This window comes from Poecilia reticulata, chromosome 8 (genome assembly GCF_904066995.2).
Source record: "Poecilia reticulata chromosome 8, P_reticulata-male-v2, whole genome shotgun sequence".
In the NCBI taxonomy this organism is placed as follows: Eukaryota; Metazoa; Chordata; class Actinopteri; order Cyprinodontiformes; family Poeciliidae; genus Poecilia; species Poecilia reticulata.
In genome coordinates, this window is record NC_088837.1 from 6,303,592 (window position 1) to 6,314,425 (window position 10,834).

The 10,834-nt window shown below is 40.7% G+C and overlaps 1 protein-coding gene across 3 annotated transcripts; it reads left to right on the forward strand.

Moving 5' to 3' along the window:
• The first annotated feature begins 3,851 nt into the window (after positions 1 to 3,851).
• On the forward strand, positions 3,852 to 10,695 carry LOC103468415 (CD9 antigen-like). 3 transcript variants are annotated; one of them, XM_081609716.1, is made up of 9 exons: positions 3,852 to 3,875; positions 4,147 to 4,299; positions 5,297 to 5,402; positions 5,488 to 5,585; positions 6,522 to 6,596; positions 6,673 to 6,774; positions 6,887 to 6,982; positions 8,406 to 8,489; positions 8,756 to 10,695. In XM_081609716.1, exons 2-9 carry the CDS (start codon positions 4,234 to 4,236, stop codon positions 8,969 to 8,971), a joined length of 843 nt encoding a protein of 280 aa, XP_081465842.1. In that variant the 5' UTR covers positions 3,852 to 3,875; positions 4,147 to 4,233; the 3' UTR covers positions 8,972 to 10,695. The 3 variants fall into 3 exon arrangements, with proteins under 3 accessions (XP_081465842.1, XP_008413715.1, XP_008413716.1); XM_008415493.3 differs by having other exon boundaries at positions 3,863 to 3,953; XM_008415494.3 differs by having other exon boundaries at positions 3,863 to 3,953; positions 10,433 to 10,695.
• Positions 10,696 to 10,834: the final 139 nt, after the last annotated feature.

Here is a 10,834-nt window from a genome sequence, read left to right on the forward strand (position 1 = left end):
TTAAGTGCAAAGTTCCAGCTCTTCAACATGACAGCGTGCATACATAGAGGAAACGGAGAGGGACTTGTGCTCTCTTTTCTCTGTGACTCGCTCCATCAGTCTCCACCTCCCTCCTGCTACCTGCCCCCCGTGCCGCCCACTGAACCTGCAATGATGGATGGCAGAGGGGTCGCATAACTCCACGCTGCAGCCAGTTTTCCCTGACAAGGCCGGCGAGAGGCAGACGAGGCCATTACTCTCTCAACAGACCTCACAGGCTGAGAAATGGCATCGCTTCCGAAAAGATCCGTTATAAGGAGGAATGTCTGTTTCATTTGGTTGTGATATAAATTCACACGCTGTGTGATGCGGCGCCTTGCAAATGTGCTTTTGATGGCTGTTCTTTTTTCACATTCTGTCATATGATAACCGCTAACTTTAATGTATTTTACACAGATTATACGTGACAAATGCAACGCTGTACGGAGGATTGTAAGTGACGCAATTAAAAATAAAAGCTGATAAATATATAACTATATATTTCATATATTTCAACTTTCTCCAGCTGAACAGAAACAAAACTGAAGTTATTATCTTTGGACCTAAAGAAGAGCGAACCAGAATCAATGCAGAGCTTCAGTTATTACAACTAAAAACCAGCGATCAGCCCGAAACCTGGGAGTAGTGATGGACTCTGACCTGAACCTTCAGAGCCACATTAAGACAGTCACAAAGTCGGCCTTCTATCACCTGAAGAACATCTCCAGGATTAGAGGATTCATGTCTCAGAGAAACTCATCCATGCGTTTATCTTTAGTCGCATTGATTATTGCAAAAGCGTCTTCGCAGGTCTGACTAATAAATCAATCTGCAGCTGATCCAGAATGCTGCTGCTCGCGTTCTCACTAAAACCAGGAAGATAGAGCACACAACACCAGTTTTAAAGTCCCTACACTGGCTCCCTGTAGCTCAGAGAATAGACTTTAAAATACTGCTGTTCGTTTATAAATCACTGAACGGTTTAGCACCACAATACATTAAAGATCAGTTATTGTTGTGCCAACTGTCTAGACCCCTCAGATCTTCTGGTTCTGCTCTGCATCCCCAGAACTAGAACCAAGCGAGGAGAAGCAGCATTTAGCTTCTACGCACCACAGATTTGGAACAAACTTCCAGAAAACTGTAAAACAGCTGAAACACTGAGTGCCTTTAAATCTCAACTTAAAACCCACCTGTTTAGAGTTGCTTATGACTAAATTAGGGTTAGAGTGCGGGTTTTGATGTCTTCCATGTTTTTATCTTTACTTTTTATCTATTTATTAATTTCTTTTTATTTCTCTTTCTCACTGTTTACGTTTTAATGATGTAAAGCCCGCGGAAAACGTCCCAGTTAAACGACGTTTAACTAAAGTCCCACAGGGTTTAGAGTTCCAGTTGACGGCGTTTCAACTAAAAACCTAGAGGTTGGAGTCCTTGTCAAACTGTGTTTTTGACTAAAGTCCCAGAGGGTTAGAGTCCCAGTTAAACGACTTTTAACTGAAGTCCTAAAAGGGGTGTGGGTTTTAATGTTTTAATCTTTTTTTTTTTCAAAATCTCTTTCTCTTTCTCACTGTTTATTCACTGTCACATGCTGTTTTCAATGCCTTGCTGCTTAAATGTGCTGTACAAAGAAAAATTGATTGATTGGTTGATTCATAAAGCAGAATTGGATAGAGGAAGGAAAAAAGATGCATGGTTTTATTTTTGTTTTTATGTTTTACAAATCTAAAAAGTGCGACATGCTTTTGTGTTCCACCTCCCACCCGAGTCAATCGTTTGTGCGACAAATTTCTGCACATCTAAGTTGTTTTGTGTACTTTCTGATTTGTAAAAACAGCTCACACTCTGCCACCTTCATATTCTCAATTTTATTGAGGTCTGGACTTTGACCGGGCCATTCTAACACACCAGTAAAACTTTAACTCATGTATTGTAGCTGCGTTTGCAAATGTTTGATTATTTCCTCACTGGAAGACAAGACCTCGCCCGTGACTTCAGTCTTGCGCAGCCTCTCACTGGTTTTCTTCAGACTGCCAGTGTTTTTATCTCTGTTCGTCTTCTGATTATTGTTGAAGAAAACCCCCGCTGCACCATGATGCTGCCACCACCGTGTTCTGCAATAGGTACGGTGTGCCTAGGTCTTCAGAGTCCTGTCCAAAACTAAACAGCATGTCCATCAGCTCTGAAACAAACTCCCTGAAAACCTGAGATGTGTAGAAACTGCTGTGTTTTGAATTTGCTTTTTTTTGTTTTCAGCAGCTTTAGATAAAACAATCTGACCAATAAACATTTGTCTCTTTTTTGCCTTGTGTATGAATGGAGATATGCAAATAAGCTTGTCTTGTCTTAGGGGAATGTGCAGTGTTGTCTGACACAAACACATTTCAGGCTTTTGTCTTACCTGACCTGCACATTTATTAGGCTGCATTATGTATCGCTGAACACATCAGTGAGATTAATGTGAATTGTGGCAAACAGGCTTTGTTTCAACAATGCCTTTCATCTTGCTTCCATGAAAGGAAAGATCTGCGACGTGCGCAGCTGGTAGTTATCCTGTCGCCTGGATTCCCCCACATGAGCTCAGATTCTCCCCAGATCCCACAGAGCTACCCACAGGCCTCTTTGGCTGCTGCTGATTAATTAAAACTCAGCCGGGGGTCTGTGTCTGTTTTTTTTTGTTGTTTTTTTTTCTTCCTTGTGCGTTTCCTCTTCTTTGTGCACATAAAATCACATTTAAAATGCACTGATAGAACAAAAAGAAAAGAAACTTGAATGTTTTCTGCATAAGATAAAATGTTACATTTGATTTCCCTCGTGTTGTGGAAATCTCATGAGAACTGTTTCAGAGCTTTTATTTTATTTCATTTTTTAATGTTTCCTAAAATAAAAAAAATGAATCATGGATCACCGTTGTCAGGTGAATCAATTCCCAGTTACTTTCTGGTTATCTCTGCTCACACAAGTAATGTTAGGACGATGTAATTCACAACAAAGCTAGATAGAGGCTGATGTTTTTGAATTTTCTACACATGTGAAATGTTATTGAAAGTCAGGTTTTAAAGATTATGTTTAAGTACCGTATATTGGTCATTTACTATCTCTATGGTGCTGGGGGATTTTTTAACAGTCTGATTTGACAAAAGCTTTGTTTTTCTAGATATGACAATAGCAATACAATCAGCCGCATAAGACGGATGCCCAGTTTCTCTTCTAAGCCGATCTGTTCAGCAGACCTCTTTTTGTTTCGTTTCAGATTTTGTTACACAGGAATTTATTACAGGATCTAAGTAGTTTTGTTTTTCTTTCCTAGTTTTGATTACTTTTACTCGAAGATCAGCCTTTATTTAACCTTATCAGTGTGAGTAACTTCTCTGCTGCTTTTCCTTTATTTGAAGTAATGGCGTCAAAGTGTAATCTTGGAAAATGTCAGTAGTTGTTTGGGCTGGTTGCATGTATGAGGGGAGGAGAGAGATGGCAACGCCGTTTCCTTTTCATTTCGTTTCTTCTCTGTTGACTTTGGAGCTTAAGGGCAAAATTAAAACGTGGTTTTGTATTTTCAAGCATTTTAATTGTGATAACAACAGCGTTGTTTTGAATCAAACTGCGTCCATAGACCCCAGTAATAATTTAACACCAGCGTAGGTGAACGTCTATTGTCTTCTTGCAGTAATAACGTAAACAAAGGCGTTCTGACGCAGTCTCGTTTCCTTAAGTTTCCTTTTTCCCGTTTGATCTCTTCCTCTGTAGACAGCAGCATCCCGTCCTCCTGCTCATTGGGGCTATACTTCATCGGTCAAACCTTTCGACCAATCAGAGAACTGGAAGAAGTCGAGGGGCGGGGCTTGTCTCACGTTGAGGTAAGAAAATTTACACGCAGTTAATCGGATGCTGTAGCGAAAGGCGCGTGCTGCTTAATCAAATCACAGCTGAAAAAGGTATTTAATTCATTTGAAGCCATTTTTCTTATATCCGTGTTTGCCATTTGGGTGAATTCAGCACGAGAATTGTGTTGGTAGTTCATATTTTTCGTGTTAAATATTTGACGTTTAAAAAAAAATATTACGACGTTTGCTGACTTGCACCGATATGCACTAACGCGTTTTTTCCCTGTATGCTCCACCTGAACAGGCCCGAGCTGCTGGAAGAGCTCCACCATTCCCATTTGTTTTATCTTCAGACTTCAGAAGTGCGCAGTTTAACAGACCGCTGCTCATCATGGCTGTCGACGGATGTGGACTCGTGTGCAAATATATTCTCATCCTTTTCAACATCATCTTTGCTGTAAGTGAATTCAATTACAAAGCCACCACAATTAAGTGTTTATTCCAAAACACGACTAGCGGAAGTGGCAGCTACTCTTGTGTGCTGTTACAGTTGAGTTGATGTGTTCAGAGGTTTCGTTTCTCCAGAAATGCCGACGCTCTCCTTCAAGTATTTCCTCCAGTGTTAGAGGGCTTTTCTCCAGGCTATTTAGGCTTAATTCCCGTTTGGTTGTTTATCAGGGTTTTTACATACTTTTTTTTTCCCCGGTTGGTTTATGATTAGCCACTGCCACACCGAGAACAGGGACTTCTCTTACTGCAAGTAACACCTTTTTGTAGGAGAATAATTACGAGATGAACCAACTTCAACGTCACGGTATATTGAGCAACCTCTTGATAATGATAAATGGACGACAACACTTACCCCCTCTAATGGACTTTAAAACTACAGCGTCTCCAAATAAATGAGGAAAATGTGTGTTTTTAGTCGTTAAGAGTTACTGAATGAATAAACACAACTCAGCAAGCTTAGAAGTATAAAATAACTTTCCTGTAAACATTTTAAATTTCCTCCATTTATTGTTTATGGGACTCCAGACGGTACACATAGTGTCTTAAAGGGACACTCCGTCGTTTTGAGCTGTTAGAACCAGCCAAAATCGACTTTTCTTTTCATTTTTTTAAAACACCAAAAATACAGACATGGGCAAAATGACGTTGGTCATCGTCTGTGTTGGTTAATGTTTGGGATATCGCCCAGGCCCGTGTCACTTCCTACCAATTACTGCATCTGAGCAGTTCTCTACATTTGTGATATTGCACAGATTGATACCATACTGACAGTTTTAATTTAGATTTTGTAGGGCTCTACTTCTTGTGTATAAAGAGAAACGTCTTTGCACCTGTGGCTGCTTTTCGCTATTCTTCGTGCACCCACAGCTGTGTTTGTGCTCTGACAGTGCTGTACCTTGTAACCCAGACCTGTGATCTGGTTTTTGCTTCCTCTTTTGCGACAGGTGGTTGGGTTGGCGTTTTTGGGTCTCGGCTTATGGCTCAGATTTGGGCAAGACACCAGAGGGATCTTTGATATCGACGCGCTCAACTCCAGCGCTTTCGTCATAGGTTTGTCGCAAACACGTCGATCGGCTAACAGGCCGGTTCCAGATTCCATCTTATGGCAAACTGTTCCTGTTTTCTGCTCCGTCAGGTGTGACTGTACTGATCATTCTCGGTTCAATCATGCTGATTGTGGTGGTGTTCGGAGACTACGGCGCCTGCAATGAGAAAAAATGTGCCCTGCAAGTGGTGAGCCTATGCATACATGCACACGCACACACACACTTCTTTAAGATTTATCAGCTGAGATTTATCAGGTTGTAGCCAAACCTGTTGCAATAAGCAACTGATTGCATGATAAATTCAATTGAGCTCGCTGTTAATATCAGTTCACAAAGACATCATAATCCATTTTATTAATGGTTGTGGTTCTGTGGTTTTATTTCTGCTTTAGATATTTTATTGGTTGCTGTGTTTTCTTTTCTGTCTTTAAAATCTCTTCCAATTCCAGTGTTAAATGTTCTTAGCAAAATTAAAGTTTGTTGTTGCTCAAGACGACAAACCTGCATTATGGTGCCATTATTAATATACTACTTGAAACAACAATATTGCAATTTATCGCAATAATACCAGGACAATACAGCAAATTGGTACATAGTTTCTGTAGTGATAACTCAGAGCTGATGGCGAAGCATCAAAACAACAGAAAATGATAATTAAAAACAGATTAAATATTTTTGTTGCTTCATTTTGTTTTACATTGTTATGCATTTGAATTTATTTGGTTTATTTTTTGTGTTATTTATTATGTTTTGACATTTTTAAAAATGCAACAGTATTTTGTAACATTTGTTTCAAAAGGGGCTATACAAATTAGGTAGTGTTTGGATTTTCGTCAGTAAATTACACTCAGGATGATCACATCTACACAAGTATATAAAAACCAAAAGTTATAATGAAATATCTGGTTTGGAGAGAGTATTTCTGGAATTCTGTCTTTCAGACATGCAGCCTTTTTGGCTCCAACTTAAAGAGAAAACAATGTTTCCAACATTATTCTGTAGCTACTTTTGAAACAATCCATAAAGCAGATTTTATTGCAAATAAACTGAACTCTTTTGATTCCCTTTTTGTTGTTTTGCTGCAGAGTGACTCACAGTAATCCATTTCTTCTTGTCCCTCCAGTTCTCCGTCCTGCTCTTCTTTCTGGCTGTGGCTGAGTTTGTCATCGGAGGACTTGCTTATTCCAACAGCGACACGGTAAAAGCCTCGGCCATCTGTCCCAAACCAAGCCGTCCTGATCGTACTCATGTGTTTTTGGGTTTTCCTCCCCCAGGTTGGACTGAAACTAGGAGAGTTTTACACAACTTTATACACCCTCTATGTGAATAGCCAAGATCCAGCAATTGGTGTCACACTCGCATTCATCCACAACTCTGTAAGTGTGCACCATTTTCTTGTTTTAATATAAAAATCTTGTGCGTTTATATGTTGACATGCATGGTCATTTTTCTGGGTGCTCCTACTGACTTCCACTTCCTGTGCTTCAGCTGCACTGCTGTGGAATGACCGGAGTGGCGCTTGTTGAGCTGGTGAAGCAGACCTGTCCTAAACCAGACGGTTTCATGGAGCACCTCGTCATGCCTGTAAGTGGCTTTCTTACTGTGGGAATCTTTTTATGATTATGATCACCCCTTGGTGAATCATAGTGCATGAATCTACTTCAAGAATTGAAGAGATTGTCGAAGGTGTACCTACACTGGAATGGTTCAGATTCAAACGTATTTGTCTGCTACCACGGCCCAGTCAAAGTCCATGTCTAAATTCTATTGAGAGTCTGTGGTGAGATCCAATCAGACTGAGCTCGAGATATTTTGTAAAGTAAAACAGGTGAATGTTTTGGTTGCTAGAAATGCAAAGCTGATAGAGGCTCAAAAGATCTGAAGCAGGAGTTGGAGTGAAAATTAGTTTTATAAAGTGTTGACTCAAAATGATTCTCTGCCCGGCGTTGGTGTGGCACGTAAAATCCCATCTGGACAAAATGTGAAAAGTTTAAATACTTTAAATACCAATACCTTCAAATTGATTTTAAAGGAGTAGCAGTCTTTTTTTGTAAGTATTTCCTGATGCAAGAAAAATGAGGAAGGAAAATTATCAGAAATAAAAATTGTCATATTTATAGTCCTTGGAAACAGGAAGTCCAGGATGACGAATGAAATTCACAGACATGCTGTTCATGTGGGGGAAAAAGAAAGAGAAAACATCTATTGGCCCTTTCACCACCACAGGAAGCGTCTTGCACAAGGACTGCATATTTTCCTCAACACTGATTGGCTGTAACTTTAAGTGTGGAGTCGAGTCAAACTGTAGATGTTAGATTCTGGGTTGTGGCCTGGGCTCTTAAAGGGCCGGTTGTACCAGAATGTGTTGAATTTGTCTTAAATTTGGTAAATTTGACTCTTTATTACGCACTGTGTAGATCAAGGACTATAATCTGACATTAAGGCTGAGGCATCCTTTTAGTACGAGTCAGGAAGTTTTTGAAAATGTTTGAGAAAAATCTGCAATACAAAAAGTGTCGGGATTTGTTGATTTAGCGTGAATTTCCACGATAATTCTCAACAAACTGGAGGGACTGATTGATATAATTTGGCAGCAAATAGATAAAAACTGCATTGATTTGACTTGTAACATTATATTTAAGCTCAATTAGTGTTTAGTCTAGAATGTTGAGGGCCACATAAAAAGCAATGGCGGGCCAGATTTAGTCCACGGGCCTCGAGTTTGACACATGTGCTTTACACTTTGCATCATAATCCCTACCAAGCTATATTTGGTATTTGAACCATTAAAATAGGCAGCTATAAATGAGCTTTTGGCCTTTCCTTCAAAGTGTTCACAGGTTTTAGCTGTTTGTAGAGGGCTCTGGTCCCTGATTCAGACCTCAGATGCTTGTAGAGGTGGAAGTCGTGGAAAACCAGTTTGCTTCCTGCTGGTGGATTCGCTCTGTAAACTCTGGGTTGGGTGTTGAATCTTCAGGCGCTCACAGCGTCTTCTGTCCTCCACCAGAACTGTCCCGCTACCATCGTCACCGTCTTCGACAGCCGGGCGCCGCTGGTGATGGGCATCTTCGTCGGAACTGGAGCTCTTCTGGTAGGAAAACTGCATATTTGTTTGCTTTGAAGCAGTCTAAAAGATGAAATGAAATTTTTCACACTAACAAAACGTCTCGTTCCATAATTCCTTCCTAATTTGCCGTTTTAGTGAAGTGTAACCTACATTATGATTATAGATATCAGGGTGCAGAACAAGTTTGTTTTGCTCACGTTTTTAAGTTTGACCATCTTTCTCTCCTCCCCCTCCCACCTTTTTGTCGTTTTATTTTATTTTCTCATTTCCTCCATCATTGCTTCCAAAAGATCGTAGCTCTGATTTGCAGCGGAGTGCTCAGTTCACAGATTCGCCAGGCCTCCTCATCTCCTCAGTACATTATCCTGAACTCCAGCACCCCCTCCCTGGCTGCCCCTCAGCCGTACCCTCAGCATGTCACCGCCTCCAACAACTCCTTCCCCAACCAGGACCCCGTCGTCTTCACGCCCCTCTCTGTGGTCAACATCCCTGTGGCTCAGGCTTAGGAGGCTTCTCGACAGATTCCATTCTCGCTGTTGTGGATTTGTGTTGTTCCACAGGGTCTTGACGTGACAAACCCTTTGCTTCACTCGGCATGATCACGCTTGAGCTTCACACTTTGTAGAAGGAAAAAAATCCCCTCCTCAGATATCTAAACCGTACTTTTGGGAAGATCATTCTCCTAGAAATTGGGACAAGCAACTGTTCTGATGCAATCGTTGGGTTTTTATTGGTCAGAAGTTTGCACACCCCCAGCACGGACATGAATTTCATGATGATTAAAACTAACGGTAACACTTTGACGTGGTGTGCACAAGACTGACAACATCTGCATTGAACATGAAGGAATCTTTATGAATGTCTGACTTGTCATGAAGTGTCATTCGGTAAATAATGACACTTTTAATGTAAAGTTGCTGTAAAAGTTGCATTAAAAAGTCCATAATGTCCATTAGAAGTTCCAACTTTGTATTATTTGGTAAATAATGACACTTTAATGCAAAGTTGGCACTTTTAATGGACTTTAGTGCGATGTTTAGAGCAACTGTGCATTGTCTTTATTTACCAAATGACATCAGTCAGACATTCATAAAGACTCCATGTTTATAACCGGTGTTATGTCAGCCTTATGCACACCCCGAGAAAATAAAGTGTTGCCAAACTAAATGTGTTATTTTTCAGGAATGGCTACAACATAGAACTTCTCTATTGTTTCAAAAACAATAACTGAATGAACAAGTTGTTATTTATCAGAGCTATTTCAGGGTCAAAATTACATGGACATCAACTTAAACATTGTTGGTTTTCTATTAGTCGGCAAAAGAAGGTCAACATTAAGATACTGTTGAAGGTTATGGACTAAAAAACAAATTTGTGCCAGGAAATCTAAGTCATTTCTGATTAGAAAAGTTGTCAAAATATTCAGACATTTATGGCCGTGACAATTGACTGGATGCAAACTTCTGACCAGAACCACGTTTGTCAACCACCAAGTAGAAACAAATGATTTCCGTTCCACTAATTGGAGCAACGCTCACTGTTAATTCTCCCACTCAGTCTTGTTCTCACCTTCTTTAATCTAACAGATGTTGATGTAACAGGCTTGGATTTTTGTCCATCAAATGTTTTCTTAGACAAACTCATTTTCTGACTTCACAGATGCTTTTTGTGTGTGTGTGTGTGGGGTTTGTGTGTAAATCTTCCAGGTGGCTGGTTTAAATTTGTGAAAACGTGGTAGAGGTGGGAGCGGGACATTCTGGTGTTTTCAAGCATGAATGTAGGAGCCTGGCACTAAAATCCATCCTGAACGATCAGATCTCCGTTAGCCGCTGTGAATGTACGCTGACCTCGGGACTAATCCGTTACCCGATTCGGCGTTTCGGTTGGACGTCAGTGCCAGGTGTGCGCAGGGCGTCTCTTTCCCCTTCGCTGTTCTTTACTTCCCTCCTTCTTTGTCTGCATGACAGATCACTGCCCTGGTCTGCGCCGTTGTCCTCCTGCAACAGGTCAAGAAAGTGCACCAGGACGTCACCGCTTACTATTCGTCTGTGTACTAAGTCGTCATCAGTGACCATCGCTGGAAAGTCAGCCAGCAGATCAGTGTTTACAGCCTTTTCCAATGTGTGTGTATGTACTGTACGTGTGTCAACTACTGACTGCAGTTCCAGTGGGGAGGCTGGTGAAAATGTTGTCGTATACCACTAGATGAACCAACTTCAAAAAAGAAAAAGGTACACCACTTGAGTGAAAATGATTCTGACAATGCCAAACACAACTTGATGATTAATCTGCAAACTTTAGTAGCCAAACCGCACTGAGCCTTTTTTAAGAAACAGAACCGCATGCAGCCTGGTTACGCGTTAGCTCTT

Excerpts from the sequence above, each read along its gene's own strand:
- LOC103468415 (XM_081609716.1), top strand. The coding sequence starts at position 4,234 with ATGGCTGTCGACGGATGTGGACTCGTGTGCAAATATATTCTCATCCTT. Across the intron at positions 5,586-6,521 it reads AAAAATGTGCCCTGCAAGTG|TTCTCCGTCCTGCTCTTCTT; the intron begins GTGAGCCTATGC and ends TTGTCCCTCCAG. Across the intron at positions 6,983-8,405 it reads TGGAGCACCTCGTCATGCCT|AACTGTCCCGCTACCATCGT; the intron begins GTAAGTGGCTTT and ends GTCCTCCACCAG.